Here is a 24165-nt window from a genome sequence, read left to right on the forward strand (position 1 = left end):
GGATGGATGGATGGATGGATGGATGGATGGATGGATACTGGTATCTTATTTTCTTTTCCGGAGGGAGTCACAAGAAACTTAACATTCCTGGGGGAGAATGAGGTACTAGAATATTTCACTCTTCATTATTTTTCTATACAATTAAGATTTTTCCAATCAGATTTATGTATTACATTATTTATGGTCAACAAGAGTTCTCTGAGTATTAAGATTATGAACCATTTCATTTTTCCACGTGATATTTATCTGTAATAAAAACAAAGCCTTTTTTTGGAAAAAAAAGAAACTAGCATTATGAGACACAATAAGCATCTATCTTTCAGAGCTATCTTTTCAGAAGGCCTTCAACACATTGCTTTTTATTATGGGAAGTATAAGCTTCGAGAAGGCCGAGAATTTTGCCAGATTTGTCACACTGTATCTTGACCTCTAGGATAGTTTCTGGTACATAATAAATGCTCAGTAAATAAGTGTTGAATGAGTGAATGAGTAAGGACGTATCACATTATGTCCAAATCTACAGTAGTGAGATGCATTATAGTAGCATTTTACTCTATTTACATATATTTAAGTGCATATGTGCAGTTACATTCTTATATCTGATGTCATTTGAAACATGAACACTGATAAGTATTATTTCAAAGTCTGTAATAATGATGACATTCAGTTGTACTCTGAGATGTTTGCATTATGGCCTTTTTTTTGTGTATTTGTCTTATTAAAGACTTTATGTATTCCCATTAGCTGTATTTGGAACTCAGTCATAATGAAATTCCGTCAAAATGTTTACTAAAGAACACTACTCTCATCAGTTGCCTTGTGTATTTCAGTTACTGATAGTTCTATCATAGTGACCTAAATGGTTGCTACTTTAAAGTTTCTGCAATAACACTTATATTAATCATAAAATGCTAATTACTCATTAAATGTACTCAATTCCTAATTACGTATTTAAAATTTCATGACATTTTATAGCTACCTGTTAGTGAAAATCCATTCATGGACATAACCATATTGTTTTATTTTAAACATAACAGTGGTTCTTACTGATGTGGTATGCATAGATTTTTTTTTTTAACTGTCAAAGTGTGTAGAAGTTGCCCTCTACTGGGGAACTAGAAAAATTATGTTGACATGGATTTTCAATTTTCTTAAAGACTCTTAAGTTTATTGGTGTGATTTACCAGATGATCACTTTTTGTTCTCTGGCACTTTTTAGTTCCAAAGATATTAGAAGTGGTTAGCAGAGGACATTTAAAAATAAATATCTGATATGAATATCCTTACAGTCATTTCTGAGTGGAAACGTTGGCTCTTCTTAAAAACTTTCTTTTAAAGATTTTATTTTTTTAAGTAATCTCTACAAATGTTGGGCTTGAACCTACAACCTCAATAACGAGAGTTGCATGCTCTCCTGACTGAGCCAGTCAGGCGCCCCTCCTTCTTAATAATTCTTTAGTGGCAACACCCAATAGTGTTGACCCAGAAGTCATTGTGTAGGAATGAGTCTTTGCTGAAACATTTAGAGGAATTGCCTGTATATAATTATACAACCCAAAATGAGGACTCCTTTTAGCAATTTACCCTGGGAATTTGGGGGATGAAAGTCTAAGCACTAAAAAAAATTTGAAGCTAGCTCTTTTGCATTTTCCTGGGTCATGAGGTGAAATTTGATTATGCAGAAGTGATTTACTTTTATTAAACTTTTTATACCAGAAAAAATACATGATCATAAAATGACAAAGTCTGTTTACCAGTTGTAATAAGCTGATAAATTAGTGTTCTTCCTCACCTCACCACTGTTTTTCCTTCTGCCTCTAGGCATTCTGCCAGGCTTTGGGTAGCACTGGCCTAGAGAGGCTCAGGATCTAGAATACATCTTGTTCAGACCCCAATATCACATTGTATCTTTTTCCTTTCCTGCCCACTGATATTTAATAAAAAATAAACATGATATTAAGGAGAAACCTGTTTAAAGTATATGTTTGATGGTGATGGGATGAGTCGGGAAAGGTGACTCCTCAAAGTGAGCCTGAACATCAGAATCCTGCTGCCTCTGCCTTGGTAAGGATGAGAGGGCTCGTGGACTCAGGATGCTCACGTGAGGACCATTGCCAGTTCCTCCCTTCTCCCAGCTGAAGCCTCTCTGAATCACGAAGTTCAGGGCCAGTTTTCTCAGCTGTAGAAATGGCTTTAGCTAAGGAATACGATAAAAACCAAAGTAAATCAGACCATTGACATATGAGACAAGGCAAGTGGAGTGCAGCTGTCTCCATTCATTGTGTCCATCTTTGCACTCAGTATTGATCGTCACAGCTAGATCTAACAGCAGTGTGTGCTGTCACTTAGATGCATCCAAAAGGAATGGATGGGCTCTGCCAAACCCATTCATTTCACATGTGTAGACATAGTCTGGGGTTTTGTTTGTTTGTTTGTTGTTTGTATATGGTCAAGGTCTGTCATGACTCTGAACTCTAGTTTTGATTGCACTGTTCTTTTGAATGTCTTATTTAAAAGAAAATCAATTATTCCATATGTTTACTTTAACATCCAGAGGACTTCATTAAAAGGCCCTCTCCCAGACTCCACAAATCACTTTTCATTGCCTCCTCTGTCCTTATTGACCCTCATATCATCCCCTCTCCTTTCTCCTCCACATCTCTACCTTGCTTTCACAAAATTTTGCACAAATGTTCTCCCATGGCCTTGCTGGAAACTTATGAGCCTTTTTGGGAGGAAGGGAGCACCTGGTCTAATTTTATTCTCTGTGTCCTTTTTGCTTTAGACATATAATAAATACAACAGTGCCAAGGAATAGTTTTCAGATCTTCTAGATGTAAGTTTTTCTCTACTCAGCTGGCTTGTAGGAGGCAGTGTGGTATCAGAAATAAAGAAGTGGGCAAGGAATTTGAGGCACTTACTGACCTCTTCCTGGTGTTTCCACTAACTCTGAGGCTGTGAGGGAAAGACACAGCCTTCTTGGGCCTCAGCTTTGTAATCTGTAAAGTGAGACAGCCAGCTATTCTCAAGATTCCTTTTAGCTAAAATTCTGATATGACTAAGTTCTCCAAGAGCTCCAAGTTTATACCACTGTATAAACGCGTGGTGGTAGAGAACGTGGATTCTGGAGCCGGATACATTGCTTGCCTCCCACTCTGTCACTTACTGCTTGGGAATTTTGTATAATTCTTCTGTCCATATAGCTCCATTTTCTCCTCCGTACAGTGGGAATCATAGTGGTACCTTTCTCAGAGGGTTGTAAAGGATGAATGAGTTAGTACATACAAAGAATATAGAACAGTTCCTCACACATCCAGAGTAGGCATTCAATAAATGTCAACTAGTCTCATTATGATGACAAACATAGGGTTTTAAAGCATTTCAGAAAGTGTGTGTTTCTTATCAAATGGATATGCTGTTCCCTGAAAGAAGCATTTGTGGATACACATTCATTCATTTATTCAGCAAAAAAGTGTATTAAGTACCTAGTATGTGCCAAGTGTCCTGTTCTGTGAAAGGTGTCAATGAGCAAGATGGCAGATACACATTAAATCTTTTAAGCCAATGGGTAATAAATATTCAAGATTATTCTCATGGCCTGGAGAGAATGTCTTAGTGCATTCTTTTCATATATTCCTACACCACTGGCAGATTGTATTTGTAACCTCTGATTCTGTTTTTAATTTATATAACATTTTATGTTGGTTTCCTGCAATCCATTTTCTGAATATCTTATTAAGTTTCCTACTTTCTCTTTTGCTCTATTTTTTTTTTCCTTTCCAACAACTTTTCTTCCCTTTGGACCATCTCTTGACCTCTCTACATTTATTCTTATTTCTTCAGCTGGGGTTCTGCCTCCTGGTACTTCCTACAGCCTAGCCATAGTCTCTATAAGTTTCTCTTTTCTCACCTATAAAATTGGAATAATCAATTTATTATTAGAATTTAAAATTAGATGTTTGTGAAGCACATAGCACAGTTCCTAGTGCATAATGCCCAATAATAAATGTTGACTATCGTTATGACGCCAGTATTTGCTGTCGCTGAAACTACCAGCTCCTATGGATAAGATTCAGACACTTTGGCTGACCATTGGGTAACGTGGGACCATCCTCTTGACGTTTTAAGAGAGTTGTGCTTCTTGTATATAATATTTGTCGTGCTGCTAATGATCCTTCATAGACTGCTACATGTATTCCCAGGGAAAAGAAAACCACCACAACACACCAGATTGCAGCCCTGTGACCACAGTGGAGGCCTGCAGGCCAAATCGAACCTTAACAAATCATTGCTCAGCTATGAAAGCTCATGTCATCAAAAAAGCAATTTTGACTTAGTTTCCTTTTGCTGCCTCTTTGGTCCAATATGTACTCTACAGATAAGCATTTTTAAGAGGCTCCTTCAGAAAATTATTTATTGCATGTTAAATCTCTAAACTTAGGAGACATTTACATGAAAGATTCTTGAAAAATACAGAAAATTCCCACATCCATCTCACTTTAGGCTTTAACTGAACTTCAGATTGTCCTTATCACTGTTCATCTAGATAGAAAAAGCCAAGTTAATAGTTTTAATACAGGTCTATGAGTTTACATAGTCAGAAAAGAAGGTTTACTTTTTCAGTTAAAGAGTAAAAAGAAAAATCATGAGTCAGAACACAGTTTTTTCAGCTTTAACCATATTCAGCTTTCACCATATTTTAATTAACAATGTACATGTTATTTCCCTTTTGTGTTCTTGTGTTGATCCTTTTTCTCATACGGCTCTGGATATTAGGATCCTAAACTCCACATATTCTGCCCACTATCCAGCATCCTGCTATTCATTCGTCTCCCCTTCCCCTCCCCCCCCACCCTGTCCCTTCCCTTTGCTTCCATCATCTTTGGCAAAGAGAATCATCTTCAGATTAGAAATGGTAAAGTAAATATTGGCAAAAGGAAAGTAGGCCCAAGATAAGCAGACTCTATCTTCTGACCTAGACAAATTACTTCAAGGGTCCTGAGAAAACTAACATTTGAGATTGCTGAATCGCTATCTTTGACAAATCATAAAGAAAAGGAGTAGAATCAGCAGCTGGCCATGTGCAAATGTCACTGCAAATATCAGAAAGGGGAAGAAAGTAGATTTTACACACTATTAACTGGTAATTTTGTTTTCAGTCTAGAGAAAAATTAAAGAATGGGTAATTAAGTAGTGCGGTATAAGCAGTTACAAAGGAACATGCTGGGATGTTTGGAAGCCAGTGTGGGTTCTCCAAAAGCCCAAGTTATTAAAAGTAAGAATTTGTTACACTTACGTATTTCTTTTTAAAATATAACTGCGAATCCAAAAAGGACGCTTTAGAGCAGGAGTCCAAACTACAGCCCTTGGGCCACATTTGACCACGCCCATTTGTTTACTTACTGACTTTGGTTGCTTTTCAGCTACAATAGCACAGTTGAGTAATTGTGACAGAGTCTGTATGGCCAGCAAAACCGGAAATAACTGTTATCTGGCCCTATACAGAAAATGTTTGCCTACCCCAGTCTAGAACTAAATCAGTTCTTTTTGAATTTTAGTGTGTCTACAAGTATTGGAGATCTTGTTAAAAATGCAGATGATGATACAACAGGCCTGGGGTAGGGTCTGAGATTCAGCAATTCNTTGTTAAAAATGCATATGATGATACAACAGGCCTGGGGTAGGGTCTGAGATTCAGCAATTCCTGACATGCTTTCACATGAGGCCAGTCCTGGCGGCCCAGAGACCACAGTTCAATCTAGCAAGGATCTAGATTTCAAACATACATTTAGCAAATTCCCCAATTTAAAAAGAGAGAGAGAGTGAATTATGAGTTGAAAGTCAGTTCAGTTGGTTAGACTCTTATTTGAATCATGATGTCCATGGAGTGTTAGAGGATCAGTGTCCTGTTGAAGGTTTTTCTGGTCATTTAAAAATGACTATCTAATTGTCATTCTCCTGAACAAGTGATGATATTTGAAGGGAGCAATAATGAGCTTGATAGCTCAAATGTTGAGATAACTAATATCAGTTGGGTTGGTCTGCCGGACATTTCCTCTGTTGGAAGACAATTCTCCGTGTGTCTCTCAGATCTCTGAACATCTTGTCAGAGGCACTGATGGCCCTTTGTTCTCAACTGTCTTCTCAGGGATGCTTCTATAGTGAATGGCCTTGAAAGATAGAAATAGTATCTCCCTCTGGAACAAATGGCGGGTTTGCTTACTGCCTTGGAAATATAAAGATAATATTTCCCTCTAGAGCAAATGATAGGCATGTTTTCTGTCCATTAGAAAAGGTTGGGATTCCTTAAACTCAGTATTCCTTTTCTGTAATGCAACCTGCTGTGGGTGCAGGCATCCATCTGAGCCCATTTACACCACTCTGCTTGACTTGGGGGTAAGGGGAGTTGATGCTTAGGTGGCTTGCTATCCTGTGAGTGATAAAGTCCTGTGGCTATGAACCAGGAGTCTTGTGTTTTCTTCTAGCATCCATGAAGCCATGACCGGCTAACCTGTTACCTTCACAGGATGGTGAAATCCAAGCCCCTTCACCGACCTAGACACCCGCTCCCAGTAGTCACAGCACTGGTTTCCAATCACTGACTTGCCCCTGTCTGAACCTGTCTTCCCCTCGGTTTAGTAAAACACTTCAACTTCTACTTAAAATAGAAAATAGAAGCTCTTAAATGAAAGTCCCTTCACAGCTTTCTAACAGCAAACACATACAAGTTTGTCTTCATCTGTACCTGATCTATCCTTTTCTCCCCTTTTACAATGAAAAGATGTCAGCCCACCTCCTTCCTGAAGTTAAACCCTGCAGCTGTGCACTGGGACTCCTTCCCTGCTGCCTCCTTAAGGTAATAAGTATAATCCCTTCTCTTTTCTAAACCTCTACCCCCTGACCCCATTTTTTTAAATGAATCCTCAAGTTTCTTCTTTCTAAAGCAAAGCAAACAAACAACAAAACAGAAACCAACAAACTTCCTTTCCCNCGACCCCATTTTTTTAAATGAATTTGGAAATCCTCAAGTTTCTTCTTTCTAAAGCAAAGCAAACAAACAACAAAACAGAAACCAACAAACTTCCTTTCCCTCGTATTCATTCCCCTCCAGTTATAGCTCTTTCTCTTCCTCTTGATAGACAGATTTCTTTCTTTCTTTTTTTGATAGCCAGATTTCTTGAAAGAGCAACAAAACTGACTCTCTCCTCTTCCTTCTTAGCCCTCAATCCAGCTTAACTTCCACACTGGTTATTCCATTGGAACTGTTTTCTGCTAGGCCCCCTCTGAGCTTCAGTACGTATTCTGTATTCCCGAATGTCCTTCCTTCTCTGTAATAGTAAGCCACCAACTGTATGGTGACGACTCACTCATCTGCATCCACTGTCGACCCTAGTTTCAGTTTCTGTCCCATCTATCCAACTACTTAAAGTGTCTCTAAATGGAGGCCTTGTAGACATCTCAGATTCATCGTCTTCCAGAAAAAAAATTAATCCACATACATCCCAAGTCTACCGTGGCTCAGTAATTAGCTCCACAACCTCCCTATTGGGCCAAAAATCACTTAATTTAGAAGACTAAGAAGCCCTCCCTCCTTCCTTTTTATCACCACCCCTCCCTCAATATTTAGTTAATCTACCAGTCTACATTTCAAATACTTCTTGAGGATGTGATATCTCTATCTTGATCACTAAGTTTCCATCACCTTAGCCCAAATCCACCCCTGCCTGGATTTCTGAACGCCCTCATTAGTTTCCCTCCTATTAATGTCTCACCATTGTAACCTCTTTTCTAAACTACACCCAGAGTGATTTCTACCTAAACACAAGTATCATCCAGCCCTGGCCCCAGGCCCTTCCCCTAGATCCATGCCTCCATAATTCTTTCAGTGGCTTCCCCTTGCTTTGAAATGAAGCCACACTCCTCACCATGGATGATTAGGCCTTCCTGCTTCATCTGGCTTCTAGCTTCCTCTCTCACATGGCCCTCGCACACTATACCCTTCACCTGCAGTTGACTGTATGTTCTTCTTGCCTCCAAAGCCTTTTACAGCCCCTCCTCTGACCCTGTGTTCTCTCCAGCCTGCCTTCTCTGGGGCTGTCCCTTCTTTTTGTGACCTGCTCCTACTCTGCTTTCAGTTCTCATCTGAACTGTTCTCACCTCCGTTAAGCACTCTCATAGCATGCTGAGATTGTAATTTTAAACCCTCGCCATTTTACTGTGGTTGCTTTTCTCTCTTCTGTAAAGCACCGAGGGCATCCTTTCTGCATGTTTCATTCACCACTATCCCTCATCCAATGGGGCCTGACGTGGTAGTCACCAAGTAGGTATTTGCTGAATTTATCAGTGACAGACCAAAATCTCAGAAGATACTAGGCTAAATCTAACAAGATAACACTTAACATATATATATGACCCTTAATTTTGGTCTGAAGAAACACCAGAATCTTTAGGGAATAAGACAGTAGAGGTATTTCTTAACAGAGGTGTTGAAATTACAGAAGGATGGGTAAAACTGCTTTCTATAATGGGAACTCCTCATTGACAAGGACCATAGCGTAAGTTAAAGATCAAATATGGGAATGAACCACGAGAGACTATGGACTCTGGGAAACAAACTGAGGGCTTCAGAAGGGAGGGGGTGGGGATTGGGATAGGCCGGTGATGGGTATTAAGGAGGGCATGTATTGCATGGTGCACTGGCTGTTATACCCAAATAATGAATCATGGAACTTGACATCAGAAACTAAGGATATACTGTATGGTGACTAACATAACATAATAAAAAATTATTTAAAAAAAAGATCANTTTACATCAGAAACTAAGGATATACTGTATGGTGACTAACATAACATAATAAAAAATTATTTAAAAAAAAGATCAAATATGGACATATCATATCAGAGACATAACTTGAAAATCCAAAAATTATTCTAAGTGCATGAGTGAGATAAACAGTGCTCACCAGTGTTTGTAAGAGAAAAAAAATAGGAAAGAAAGAACAAAGGTCTCCTTTGTTCTTCAAAGACAAGCCAAGGATTTCACAGAAACTATTCTCTGGAATTTTATGTAAAATTCTACTTCGAAATGCCTGTAGTTTTAGGAGACTTTGGAATCTTTTTCTCCTCAGCTCCCGTGATGTCTGATACATGGTTAGCACTCAGTAAATGTTTGTTTAATTAAATGGATGTTATTGAGAGGAGCCAGCTGTCATTCCTGCAAGGCCTCATAGGGTAATGTTGCTCGCGTGGAGTCCCCACAATCCAGAAATAGTTCCTAACCTTTGCAGGTCCAGAAACTCACTCTGTTTAGCGTACCTCAATATGGTTGTATTTTAGGAGCCTGGGGTCAGCTAGTCAGTGTGTTCTCTTTCTATCAAAAATGCTATTTGGAAAACGAAATTATTTTTCAACGTTTTCTTGGCAAACATGGACTCAGACTATAGAGAGAATTGACTGGGTGTTTTTAGTGGCTGGTGTTACCTAGTTCCAGTAGTCTGATGCTACTGTCTTTACTATAGTGCCTTGTGCCTGGCAGACAAACCAGAATGCTCAAGCCAGCTGCTAAGACACCTTCTTCCCCTGACAGAGCTATGAACATACTGCAAAATGCTTAATTTGAAGATGTTGAGCTATTTACTCTGTGTAGGTCCAGTTTTAAAGAGGAACGCATAGGCAGAGGAGAGGAAAGAGGCCCTTCCGCACCAATCAACCAGACTTTCTTTCCAGCTAGGCTCCTAATACCTTTATCTTTACTTTATGAAGTTTACTCAGCTGTTTACTCTGACATTCATGTTTATCAGGCCGCATTTTTTGGAGACCATATATCCTGACCATTTTGTTTAAATTTAAATGTCTCTAAAATTCCTCGTATTGCCACTTTATAATTTATTGCTTAGGATGTATTGGCCAATCTCACTCATTACATATTGGTTCAACAAGAATAAGCTTCTTTTTAACTTTTTAACTTTTTAAGATATCACTGTATACTGACCATCGAACAACATGTGAAGACAAACTGGGAGTTTTAGTGGCATTAAACCTTCCGGGGGGGAAAAAGCTATCTTTGCATTAACATAAATGCAAGGTTCAGAGTAAAGGAGCTGTCAAAGTAGAATTTTCAAAAGCTGAAAACATGACTTTCTTACAAATATAGAATGAGTACATGTCAAACATTTAATTTAACTGAATAATAAGGGAACCAGCAGGACAGTAAAGTTGATTTCTAAGAGATTATAGAAATGGGGATTATAGGGGCGCCTGGGTACCTCAGTCGGTTAAGCCTCTGATTCTTGGTTTCAGCTGAGATCATGATCTCCGGGTTGTGGAATTGAGCCCTACGTCAGGGGTCCACGCTCAGGGGGGAGTCTGCTTAGGAATCTCTCTCTCTCCCTCTGCCTCTCCCCCACCTCCCTCCCACTCTCTCTCTCTCCCTCCCTCGTAAGTAAAACTTAAAAAAAAAAAGAAGAAGAAATGGGGATTATATAGTCCATCAGAAAAGAATACTAAAATAAATTCACTAGGTTAAGGACAAAACTGGCTAATATCTACAGGGTAATAAGACCATAATCTTTGTGGTGGTTTTTTCTACTAGACAGAAATTATTTCTGTATCTACTGGACAATACTGTGTAAGTTAGCCTATAATTTCTGAACCCCAATTAATAGTAAATAGAAGTCAAACAAAGATATATCCCTCCTGGTAATTAAATAATCCTCGGATTGCCCTATTAGACAATGCTCCAGGACGACAGCTCCAAGTTTTGGTCAATTGTCAGGAAGCGAGTGCTATGGACTCTTAGTTCACCTGAATGAGATTATGTCTAAGAGGAGCCTCAGAGCCCTACCCTAGGGGAATAGCATTGGGGCGGGGTGGGAGGGGGCTGCCTAATGACCTCTAGCCTGGAGAAAACTTAGTGTGGGGACCCAAATGCTCACCTTGGCATTATTCTTAAACTGTAGGTTTGAGGCAATAGTTGAAGAGTGCAGAGATTTTATTTACACCACTCAAAAGCAGCAGTTAAAAGGCCATCACAAGGCAGGAGGGGTGGGATGTGCCCTAAGTCGCTCTAAGGGGAAGACAGGGCGACAGTGGAGGTGGTTTGGGATCATTTATAAAAGAGCTTCCTTATTGTGAAAGAGCTTCATCCAGGTCAGCATGTGCCTTCAGAAGATGAACATTGCTTCTCCAGGTTCTCTGGCGAAAGCACAGCCATCATAGCCCCACCTCACTGGTGAGCAAGTGAGGGAGACAGAAGCGGGGTCTCACTTCAGATGAGTCTCTGCCATTCTGTAAAAATTAAGTGATTGCCTTTTATTTAAAAAATAAAAAGTACCTTTTCCAAGACTTAGCATTCAATGTCCTGGAGATAGACACCTAAGAAGTCAATTTTGTTTTCTGTGGATCACAATAGTCGTTGCAGCAAAACGTTTTGACAACATTTTCTATTTAAAAAAAATGATAATTCACTTAAGTGTTGCCTTTTTAACTAGTCCTGCTGCTGAGAGAGGTGCATCTGCGGTTTTGTTGTTGTTTTTGTTGTTATTTGGAGGGTTTTTTTTACTTGTAAGTGACTAAATCTCAGTATCTGAGATTTGACACTTTTTTTTTCCTTCCCACTAAAGCCATTGAAATATATTCACCCAGTCATTCACACCAGAGGTGTAAATGGATTTTCTGAAGGTTTTTTAAGAGCCAATCAAAGCCAGTCACTTTGTGACTTGACTTCTTCAGGTGTTGCAATCAGTAAACTTAACACTCCATCCCAATTGCAAGGATGCTAAAACTGTGTCTTGACTTTGAATCTGCAAGCAGAGGGGTAACATCTTTTGCTAGAAGTTCTCCTCTACCACCTTTTTGGTTTTATCCATTTGCATAGGATTTACTGGGGAAAGAGAAAAGAGACAATCAAATTGAGCCTTCTAAGTACCCGAGAGAAAAGAACATGTTTATTTGACTTTCCAACTCCCAGTGATTGTTGCTGTTACAGTTAACATTTTCAGCTCACCCTTTTTACCATTGATATTTGTAAAAACCTGACTTTAAAAAAATGTATCCATCATGTCACACAAAGGCTGATTTCTCAATTTGTTTCATGTCATCAAAAAGACATACTGAGTTTGAAGCTCCTCTCAGGTTTACTCTTAAAATATCACGCTGAGGAAATAGGGTAAGACTGCAGAGATTTTATTTACACCATCAGGCTCACCGTGGAGTCAGGGAGCTAGAGATTGAATTCCTGGCACTGCCTCTTCCTACTTCACTTGGTATCTCTGAGACTCAGTTTCCTTCCGTAGGAGGTGGAGATAATAATAGGGTTGTTGTGAAAGTTCCATAAGATGACATTCATGAAGTCCTTAGCACATCATCGATGGGAGATAAGCACTCCATAAATGTTGGCAATTAGTATTTTGATAAGTATTATAATGACTCCACTAAACTTACAGTGTTCTTGTCACGATTAATGGCGTTGTGACTGACTCACCTCCTAACACAATTGAAAAACACATTTCAGCACTGTGTAACAATTCATTCCTAATGAATGAAATTGAATAAACATTTTTGAGAAAATAATGAGGAATCTTGAATATCCAGAAATAGAAAACACATCCTATTTGCCAGGAAATTTTTAATATTTTAGGAACAAATACCGTAAGTCTTTGGAAGAACTGCAAAGAAACTATTTTGTGTTGGGAACTATACACTTGAAATATTCAGGCAGGAAAACCTGCAGATAATAGTGCTCTGCCTTCCGGAGTAGAGTCATCCTAAGAATTGGTTATCACCTTGAGAGCAAGATCGTATAGCAACTAATTCCAACGTATGTCTTAAGCAGAACTCTGTAGAAAACAGTACTGGTTGCTGAAACCTGCCACCCAGGCCCAGTGGCGTAGTGGAGTCAGTTCTGGTTTTGGAGCTGGGCAGAGCAGGCTCAAATCCAGGTGTTGCCTTTGCCATTTATTTTCTGTATGACTTGGGGTTGTTTGCTTGGCTTTTCTGAACCCCAATTGCCTCATCTATAAAATGGGCCTATGATGTAACCTACCTCCTTCCATAGGGGAGGGCCAAGTTGTAAAACGTGCTGTGTGAAAGTGCTGAAGCAAAATACCATTAATAGTCCTGGTATTATTACTAATACTTTTAGTATTCCACTGTGGCAAGGGAAAATTAGTGGTCACCAGGAAGAATGTGGGTCCCCATGTACTTCTAAGATGCCAATGTGGCTTCATCTCCTCTAATATAAGACAAATGTCCTCCAAGTAGTGACAATGCTCAGCCTTCGTCCTGGTTGAAAATTCTTACCCTATCACAGATACCATACCTTGTTTCTCGTATTACTAGTGCTGTTGATGTTTCATAATTAACATTAACGTAAGTTTCTATTTTCTTTTATCTGGATATGGGTGAATTGATAGATCACAAAGGTGAAACCGGTTGGCTTATAAGCTAAGTCCAGTTTTTTTCCATATACTTAATTATTTACTACCTCATTGTGCCTTTACCTGACCTCCTTCAGTAGTTTGCCATTGTTGAAAGCATCAACCTCAGACTCCCTCTTCTGGCCACGAGGTCTTTGGTGACCTGGTCTTCATACTTTCTTCCCACCCTATTCTACTTTGTATGGCTTTGTGAATTCCCTTGCCTCTTCCTGGAATATCCTTGTTTTCCTTTCTGCCAGATCAGTTTCCACTAATTCTTCTAATTAATGGAGTAGTGCCTGGCATATAAGTGGACATTCAATAAATGTTTAAGCAAATTGACTTGAAATCAGATGGCTCCCACGTAGACTGAAATAGCCAGATATTTTCATTTCTACATGGCCTTGTAAAGTTTGGAATTCCTCCTAAAGTCTAAGTATATTCTATATCATTGAAGGACAGACAGTAGCTCTTAAAATTGCTTTAGCATTTTGCACATTTAGCTCTCCTAAATGTGCTGATGAGAACCTGTTTCATGGATACCAATGGAGTTATAAGCCACAATGCATATTTTAATAAACAGATTAAAAATATAACACTTCAAGTGTTGTATTCTTACTGCCAGCTGTAAAAGTTTACACAATAAAGAAGCATTTATTCTATTATTTAACAATAAAACAAGCTCATGTGTGAATCTTCACATATAAGAAAGTCATAGTAGCAATGTTCATATAAGGTAGCCAGCCGCTCTTGGGCCACATCCAAAAGAATTTAGTTACTGTAATGATGAAAGGATTTCATATAAATACCAAAAGGACTTTTTTCCAAATGTAATGAAGTGGTCCCTGACCTTAGATCCTGGACACAGTATAGTCTCTGTTTGTGTGTCTCTTTCTCTCACATACAATACACACACACGCACAGACTCTTCGGAATTTTAAAGTTACAAGTAGAATTTGTTAATAAAACTATGAAACGCTTTTTCTTCTATAAATCATAATGAAGTGTTGAGAGATAAAGAAAGAACTAAGAGGGGCGAATAATCATCTGCCGCTCTAAAACCGAAACCTGTCATGTTAACTCCCAACTCAAACACCTAGTTTTAAAGATTTACCTTCAAGAAACCTAAAAGCTTGTATCTTGCCTCATTGACAACAGCCTCAAACTGTTTCATGTCATTGCAGAAAACAAATCTTTTGCTCCTTTCTGCCTAGGGGAGGCAGAGGGACTGAGGTGGTCCTGTGTGGCTGAATTAGATGAAAGACTTGCCTTCCACCATGGAGACATGGAGTCTAATCAAGTGAAATGAGTTTTGAGATCCCAGCTCATTTCCTAGGGGAGATCGGTTCACATTACAAAATCACGACATCTCATTCATCACAACTGACGTGGTCTTTGCTCAGGAGAGGACCCCGACTGGGACTGAACCACCTGTCTTCTCTTGAAAGGGGGCACTTTATCCAAGTTAGAGTTGAAAGCCTTGGAGTGAGAAGGCTTGCCAGCTTCACCCGAGTGATACGTATGCAACGTGGAAGGCAACTTCCGTTTTAAAAAGGGCAGACGAGTTTAAGGAAGAGTGGTGGTTGTACTTTTCATGGTACCAAATACAAATAATTGTAATAGAGATGCCAAGGCTTTATGGTAGGGAGAGCCAAGACTGGGGCTCCCTCATCTTTATCACCTAAATTTTATTAAACGGAGGTGAGAAAGATCAACATTTCCATGCATCAGAGTTTAAAATGGCAAAGAAAGGGTCCTGCTTTCCAGGCTGATAAATGATCATCATCTCTCTTATTTCTTTCAGGGCATCGTTATAACACCCCTGCTGCTGCTGCTTTTTGTGAGTATTTTGCTGTTGTCTTTAATATGTTTTATTAAAAGCCATCTACAACCCTTTAAGAAAGGGCATTAGGATAAAATGGAAATTTGAATCCTTTTGCACCACTTTGCATCATATTTTGAACTGTTCTTCCAGTTGAACTGTACTAAATAATAATGTGTCGACACAAAGGATCTCTGTGGTCTCATGATCCAAGGATGGCATCAGAGCCCAGTTATTGGGCCTCTGACTCCAGGGCTAAATCATTAATTATTACAAATTAATGATCTGCGACATAGATCACAGATATATGCTCTTTCTTTTCTCATTAGTAGAACCAAAGTGATAGCTAGTAACCCAATGTTAGTTAGAAAGAGCCTAGGACCAGGGGACCAGAGAAAACTTAGGTTCCAAGGCTTGTAGTAGTAACTGGCTTTCTCAATCTGGGAAAGGCTGCCTCAATTCTTCCATCTGTAGAATGGGAAACAATAACACCTAGCCAGGCTGTCTGCCAGGGATAATGAAATATGCTTCAGAAATAAGAAATACCAGCCACTGGTTAACTAACAAAAATTGTTCTGAAAATAAGAACTGCTAATTAACTGTCTTATTTCTTTTGGCACTAAGCATATGAGAAATTAGATGAAAGATTGTAATAGAAATTAATGTTATCTCATGCTGAGAAAAGCATATGTAATCATGAATGATACCTAAAATATTTTATGAACTCTGCATTTTTCATACACAACATTTCCCAAATATAAATCACTCCACTCATCACTGAAATGAAGTTGGGGATCGTTTCTGGGCATGAAATGTAGCTGTTTGACTAGCACTATTTGTCAGTGAATTAAAACTATGGGGAAAACTTATTTAATTATAGTGTAATTACCCAAGTTGGAATTCAATTAGAGTAATAGTGTGAGGGACTTCATTTCTTACAAGCTGTGCAGGAAGTGGAGAGGGAGAGATGCCCTCCTAAACAGTTGGATTCTGCATCTTTCATTAAAGACATTACCTTCAAGTAATAAACTTCGGCTTCCCCATCCCTTCTGAAATGCTGGCTCCATGCTGACAAGGTTAAGAAGAGTCAAATCAGGGGCGCCTGGGTGGCACAGCGGTTAAGCGTCTGCCTTCGGCTCAGGGCGTGATCCCGGCGTTATGGGATCGAGCCCCACATCAGCCCCGCTATGAGCCTGCTTCTTCCTCTTACTCCCCCTGCTTGTGTTCCCTCTCTCGCTGGCTGTCTCTATCTCTGTCAAATAAATAAATAAAATCTTAAAAAAAAAAAAATAAGAGTCAAATCATCAGATCACTTTGCTCAGCATAACAAACCTCATTAATTTGGATTCTACCAATTCAGAATTCGCAGTGAGTCACATTAATACAGAAGTGAATTTTGATTTGCAGTCATTTGGAAGAAAAGTCTTGGTATGTGCCCAACTGCTCACTAGATATGAGGAGCTGGGATCACCCTGCAGTATTCTTTCCAAGACCTTGGGTCATGATTTCTGAGGGGCAGCCTTCAACAGGCACAGGATGCAGGCCAGTCTGAGGGCCCCTCAGAAGATGAGTGGAAAGCACAAGACATGGTTAGGTAGTGCAGGTTTTCTCCACTGCAGAAGACTGGCATCACTTCCCCTTGTGACTGTTTAAGACGAGCTGGGAGAAGCCACAGCCACAACTATGGGACTGAGACCTAGGATAGCGCTTTGAGTATCTGAGAGTCTGGAATCTCTCAGACTCTGTGTCAGCTCATGACTACAGAACCAGATGTGTTCTTTTCTCCTTCTCCTGCCCATTTCCAGCCATAACAAGAAATGTTCTCAGCTCGTTAACATGATGACATTACACTGTTACAAGCTTTGCCCTACTCTTAGACCCATAGGCTAGTGAGCTTTAGTTGGCTTGACATTTTAAAATAAGAGAGCTACAAGATAGTGAAAGAGACCCCAAGACCCTCATCTTCAAAGTTTAATGCTTCCCCTCTGAGCTAACTCACTAGGCTGTCCCAATAGGTTCAATGACATCATCACACAACATCAATAGATATGTCTGTGTTGTATGACCTTACATCACATGCATGGTATATAACATTTTTCGTCTGTTAGGGTTGTCATGCATTTCACAAAGCAAGGTCATTGCTTAAATATTTGGATTACCAGGCTTCACTTACTGAGTAGGACAAAAATCTGAGCAACTTAAATTGGAACACATTCCACAAAAGATGTAGTGTTTTCTTATCAGCACCCCTGGTTTGGGTTGAATTGTGTCCTCCCAAAAGATGTGTTGAAGTTCTAACCCCTAGGACATCAGAATGTGACCTTATTTGAAAATAGGGTCATTGCAGATATAATTATTTAAGATGAAGTCATACTAGGGCAGGGTGGGCCCTTAATCCAATACTGGTGTTGTGTCCTTACAAGAGGAGGAGTCAGACCCAGAGGGAGAACTGCAGGTCATGATGAGGCAGAGATTGGAGGGACGCGGGGACAAGACAACGAACATGAAGGATTGCTGGCAGATACCACGCCTGGAAAAGACAAGGAAGGATTCTCTCCTACAGATTTCAGAGGGAGCCTGGCCTTGCTTGATTTCAGACTTAGAGTTTCCAGAACCGTGAAACAAATTTCTGTTGTTTTAAGCCACCCAGTTTGTGGTATTTTGTTAGAGAAGCTGAGGAAACTAATACAACCCGGAAAATCGAATTGTCTCTTTAAAATCATATCTTGAAAATGGAAATTTCTAAATGTAGTAGCTAGTAAAGGTCCAGTAGCCAGTAAAGGCCATTTTTACTGATGGAATCTCAGTTCTCTGTATTCTTGACCTTTCCTTAGAGTGTCCCCCTTCACCATCTTGCTCCAACTGAAACCTGTCCTCTGATTCATGTTTCTGCTGCAGGCGTCTTTCATATCACTGAGCCTTGAAATGGGGTAAGGTGTCTCTCTCACACCTTATTACCTATTCCAGATCATTTCCCATGCCTCTTCATAAAATATTCTCATTCCTTTGAAGGTTATGCCAATATACCTATATCACCTGCTACCGCTTCTTGCTGTAATTATCAGTAGAACCCCAGGTCACTCTCTGAGTCCAAAAAATGTTAGCACCTTCCCATTGGCTTCTTTTTAATATTATGCTTAGATTAATTCTGAGTGTTTTTCAGCATTCACATAATTGATCCTCCTAATACCCTGGCCTCTAAATTCTTGACCTCTTCTCCCATAAAAATACCTTCCACTTCATCTCAGCCAATCACGCTTATAGTCACACACACCCTTGACTTTATTACTGCCAATAACAGCATCCTTCCATACTCCCCTTTTCAAATGTCTTCTCTTACCAATAGCTGCTATCTTTGTGACCTATTCCCCAAATTAAAAATTCTTCAACCTTGCTAGAATGGCCAGTTTATTTACCTTACCACCTTAGCAAAGCCTCTAACCTACTCTGCCGTTACTCCCTTACCCTCACATCCCATCTTACCTAGCCTCGATCTCATGGTCCGTCATTATAGTTACTGTATCGCATACACCATCAACAACCTTACTCATCTCTTACTGCTTCATATTTGCATGGCAAAGTGCCAGGCCTGCTTAAATCCAACTCTGTACCTTCCGCGTGCGTACCTGAACATGGCTGGAACATGCACTCGCATGCTGACTGGTCTCATTTGAAATTCATGACAACTAACTGTGCGCCTGGTGATCCTACTGCCTTCCCCTAATTAATCCTCATTCCTGCTCTCTAGAGAATCATTTCATACCTTCTCCTTGCTTCTCATATCTCTGATGCCCCTTCTCTTTTTTCATCTCATCTGATGCAGAAAGGAAATTAGCCCATGAGGAAATTAGAAGCAATCAGAGGAATTTTATAAGGTCCCACCTACCTGCATCTATATTCTTTGTCTTTTCTCCTGTTTCTATAGATAGACTGTCTGTGCCCTCATTTAAGGCCAGTGCCTCCTGTTGTGTTACCTCTTATTGCCTACTTAACAATATGATTCACACAGATTTCCTTCTTTCTCCTATATTACCAAATTTTCTGTCTCTGTTGGATCATTTCTACCAACATATAAGTACTCTATAATATTACATATCTTAAAAATTAAATCTCACCTTATCCCACCTGCTATCCATTTCTGTCCTCTATTTTATAGCAAAATTACTCAAAAAGTTATTTAAACTTATTCATCACTCATTCACTAATAAGTATTGAGTTCTTCCTCTATGCTAGGCACTTTCTTCCAAGGATATAGGAATGAGCAAAAAGATACATCTTTGCTCTTGTGGAGGCTATATACTAGTAGAAAGAAACAACCAACTAATAAGTGAAAATATAATGTATAAGATGAGCGATACTTACTAAAGAGAAAAATAAAGTGAGGAGGAGAATAAGAAGTGCCAGAATGGGTTGCGAGAATTGCTGTTTTAAATAAGACAGTCAATGGTGAGACACACTGAGAAAATGATATTTGAGCAAAGGCCTAGAGGGGATAAGGGAGCCTTCTGATGCCTTCTGATGGCAGAGTGTTCCAGGTGGAAGGGACTGCAAGTGGAAAAGTCCTGAGAGCGTGCATTGGTGTCCTTAAGGAATGGTGAGCAGGCCGGTGTGGCTAGAATGCAGTGAGCAGGGAGGGGAGTAGATGGAGATGAAGTCAGAGTCATAGCAGGGGCCAAATGATGTCGGACTTTGAAGTCCTTTGTTAAGGACTTTGAATTTTAATTTGAGAGAGACTGGAAACCATTAAAAGAGTTTTGATAAGAGACTGGCATGGTCTGGCATACCTTTCCAAAGGGTGATTCTGGATGCTGGGTTGGGAATAGATTGTTAGGAGAGAATGGTGGAGACAGGAAGACCAGTTAGATAACTAGTGCAATAACATGGCAAGAGATGGTTTAGCTTGAACCAAGGTGGTTGAGTAAATCTGGTGGGAAGTAGTTGGAAGTAGAACTTGAAAGAACTGCAAGATTGAATAAAGGTCATAAGGAAACAGAAGAGTCAAGGTTGATGAAGTCTATGGAACTGGGAGGATGGAGTTACCATTCACTAAGATAGAGAAGACTGTAGGGTTGAGCAGTTTAAAGGAACTCATAAGGAGCTCAGTATTGCACATATTTGGATAAAGATGTCTTTGAGACATTCAAGTAGAGAAATCAAGTAAGCAGTTGACTGTATGAGTCTGGAATTTAGGGGAGAGGTCTGGATAAGAGATACACATTTGGGAGAGGTCAGCATAGAAATGGATTTGAAGTGAGACAGAATGAGATTACCAAGAGAGAATAGAGAAGGAAAGATACCAGTGGACTGCCTTCTGGGGCATCCTAATATTAAGAAATCAGCAAAGATTATCAAGGATTTCCAGTTTGATTAGGAAGAACACCAAAAGGTTTTGGTGTCCTAAAAGCTATTAGAGATTGTGTTTCAAAAAGGGGAGAGTGGTCAGCTACTTCAAATGGTGGTAATAGTTCAGATAAAATGAAGTCTGAGAATCAACCACTGGTTTTAACAAGATGGAGGTCACTGGGGACCCTAACAAGAGCTATATCAGAGAGTTGTGGAGGTAAATGCCTAGTTAAAATCAGTTCAAGAATGAATGAAAAAGAATTAAAGACAATGATAATCACTAACTCTTTTGAGGCATTCTGCTGTAAAGGATGCAGAAAATGGGACAGCCACAGAGTTCATGGAGGATCTATTTTTTAAGCTGAGAAAATTATTAGGATATTTGTATTGATAGATTAATTCATTTAGAGAAGAAACAATTCATTCAGAAAAAAGAAGGGAAAATTTGTGGACCCATGTCCCTGAGTAGGAGAAAGGTGAGTTCTAGTGCACAAAGGAAGAGTATGGCCTCCTAAGCACAGGTAGTTCAACCACAGTAATAGGAGGGAAGCCATGGTATAAGGACAAAGATGCAACTAAATTGGTCCATGTAACTATAGGAGCCTCTTATGATTATGTACATTGTCCCAGTGAAATGGCAAGTGAAGATAGGGGTGGGGGACAAAAAAAAGTAAGAGGGTTTTGGTGGTTTGATGAGAGAGGCAAAGATATGAAATCACTCCGTGGGAGAGTGCATGGAATGGGCAAAGATAGTAGGATGCTCTAGCAGCACCAAGAACCGTCCTGAGTCTTTACAGTTGGCATTGTCTCAACCTGGATTTTCCCCTCAGATACCCACATGGCTCTCTCCTTCACTTTTATCTCTGGTCTCCAGTCAAATGTCATTTTAGGAGAGAATCCTTTCCTAACTACGTCATGTGGAACAATATACCCTCTCTCCACAAATCTCTCCCCACCTACCATCCTTAATTGTCCTTTCAGCATTTATTATCACATGACATCTTAATCATTTGTTAGTCTTTTATTCTCTGTCTTCCCAACTAGAACATAAGCATCACAGAAGAGCAGGGACTTTATCTGTTTTGGCACTGCTGTAACCCCAATGCCTATCCATTGAAGTGCCTACCCGTGGAAGCCACTCAGAAACATTTTTTGAATGGATGATTGGTAAAGGAAAATGTTTCTGTACTCACAGCACTTCTGACACCAAATGTGTACGATTTCCTCACCGAGCAATTCTCCAGTTTTCTGTGGTACCAAGGGGGTGTCCTACCGTTTTGACACTGTACAGTTAGCACAGGCCTCACAGGTAAAGGGCTCGGTCCCACAAAACTACCCCTCACTTCCAGCACCAATTCCAAGTAGTGGGTTTCCAGGATCCCCACACTTCTGTCTGACTTGGCTTCAACTCAGAGGATCCCGTGACCTCCCTCCCCAAGTTCGATCATTTGCGGTTATGGCTCACAAAACCCAGGGAAACATTGACTTGCTACTCCCTCCCGTCTCTTACAAATGATATTACAAAGAATACAAATGAGAAATCAGATGCAGAGTACATAGCGCAAGGTCTAGAAGGGTCCCAAATGCAGGATCTTATGTCCCCGTGGAGTTTGAGGTGTACTGACTACCTGCCTGTGGATACATTCACCAATCCAAGAACTCTCCACACCCTCTGTGCCAGGAACTGGAGGCAAAACCCAAATATTATAGTAAAAGATGCTCCTATCACCCCCATGACTCAGGAAATTGCAAGGTTTCAGAAGCTCTATGCTAAGATGAAGACCGAATATATTATATTTCTTATTGTATCACATCTCAGATGGACAGATGAATGAATGCATCTGTCCCAAGAGTTGGGTTAGGACTGCTTTTAAGATTGGTATTTCCTTGTTACATGCTCCACCTTTAGGCACACATTCCTTTATTTTAAAGGCACTGGCTTCACTTTCCCTCACAGTCTGTGTGTAGAGAGGTAGCATGGTTTGGTGAGGAGGCATAAAAATTGGGTGCAGTCTGCAGCCAAATTGTTGTGTAACAGTGGATTTTCCTTAATCTTTCTCAGCTTCAGTTTTTTTCCTCTGTAAAATGAGGATTACGATAAGATGAAGGGAGTTAATTTATGTGAAAGTGTGCTGTAAGCTATAAAGAACCATGCAGGTGCTAATTGTTTACATTTGATGCTTTAGAAAGGAAAATAGAAAATAATTCCAGGAAGGATGTCAAGATTCTACAGAAATGCTTATCTAAGATGCAGCACTAGCCCAGCTAGCCCAGACCTTAATGGTGGGCTGAGCCTTAAAACGTAACCTTTAAGATTCTACAATCATTTATCATCTGTAGTCTTATAATCTATATGTAAATAAATCCAGTGTTTACTGTGGCTGACCGTGAGAGCAGTAAAACTTTTCCTGAGATATCACCGTTTGCTCCTAAGATTCAAAGTGCTTTCACATATGCTACCTTAGTTTTCTTGGTACTGTACCACTGATATTGGCAGGGGCGGAAATTATTGTCTTTATGTTATCAGTGGATAGGCACCAGTCCATGTAGTTCTATCGTAAGGATAAATTAAGCCTTGTCCAGCTTTAAAAAAACTGCACTTATACATTCATTACTTGGAATTCCATATTAATTTTCCTTACAAAGCAGTGTTACAAGTGGTAAGCGTGCACTAGATTTGAAGTTCTACCAGGCCAGGAACCAGGCATGCCTTATTCATTACCTTGTCTCCAATGCCAAATATTCACTAAATATTTGTTGGAAGGAGGGGAATAGAAAGCTGGGTGAGTAGTAAATGATTAGAGTGGTTCAGATGATAAATGAATGGTTAGAAGGTTATGTTCTAAGCCTGATGCATAAAATCTTACCTTGTATTTGCTGTGAAAAAGACTTTAGTTTTTTTCAATAATATTAAGCAAAACGTGCTTTCTTTTATTCAGTGTTTGAATGCCTACTGTGCACTGTGACTATTACAAAGATCAATCTGACATTGATCCTTCTCTCAGAGAATGTATGGTTTAATAGAGAAAATAGAATACATTCATAGATAATTAAAATCTTGTCCAGAAATTATAAGTATCACAAGTATCAAAATATTTCAAAGGAGATTACTAAAATAGAAAACATTTAATAGAAGAAGTGAGGGAGGTGGGGTTTACAGAGAATTTTGTACTGAGAGGAAACTTTTAATTTGAGGAAGAAGAGAAGGTTAGATGGAAACTTCTGATGTTTCTCAAAGGATCTCCTGCTTACTTCAGATTTTTCGTATGCATGGCTCTGATTCTGTTATGTCTAACATCACTTCAGAACTGGCCGTGGCTTTCCTTTCCTTTGATATGGTTGTTTACCAGCCATGATTATAGTCTTTGTGCAGCAGCCAGTAGTAGAGAACACTGAAGGAGAGGGATTTGAGAGCTGGAACTGGAGTGGAGTGTGCGAGTTAAGATGAAGAGGCCAGAGCGCTGAGTTCAGCACTTAGGCGGTGAGGTCATCCTGTCGGGCTTGAAATCTGAGTGAACAGCGCTGGGAAGGTCCATGGGGCAGTGTGAAGCTCCTGCTTCTGTGGGCTCCCTCTCCCCCGAAGCC

General features: G+C 39.7%; 1 protein-coding gene across 4 annotated transcripts in view; it reads left to right on the plus strand.

Moving 5' to 3' along the window:
• SLC10A7 (solute carrier family 10 member 7) overlaps positions 1–24165 on the plus strand; it is a 260057-nt gene that overhangs the window by 179673 nt on the left and 56219 nt on the right. For all 4 annotated transcript variants that reach the window (XM_034661552.1, XM_034661551.1, XM_002916240.4 and 1 more), the window contains one exon: positions 15220–15255. In XM_034661552.1, the coding sequence (XP_034517443.1) occupies positions 15220–15255 (36 nt within the window). The remainder of the gene's footprint in view (positions 1–15219; positions 15256–24165) is intronic.

The sequence above is a fragment of the Ailuropoda melanoleuca genome, chromosome 5, assembly GCF_002007445.2.
Source record: "Ailuropoda melanoleuca isolate Jingjing chromosome 5, ASM200744v2, whole genome shotgun sequence".
Lineage (NCBI taxonomy): Eukaryota > Metazoa > Chordata > Mammalia > Carnivora > Ursidae > Ailuropoda > Ailuropoda melanoleuca.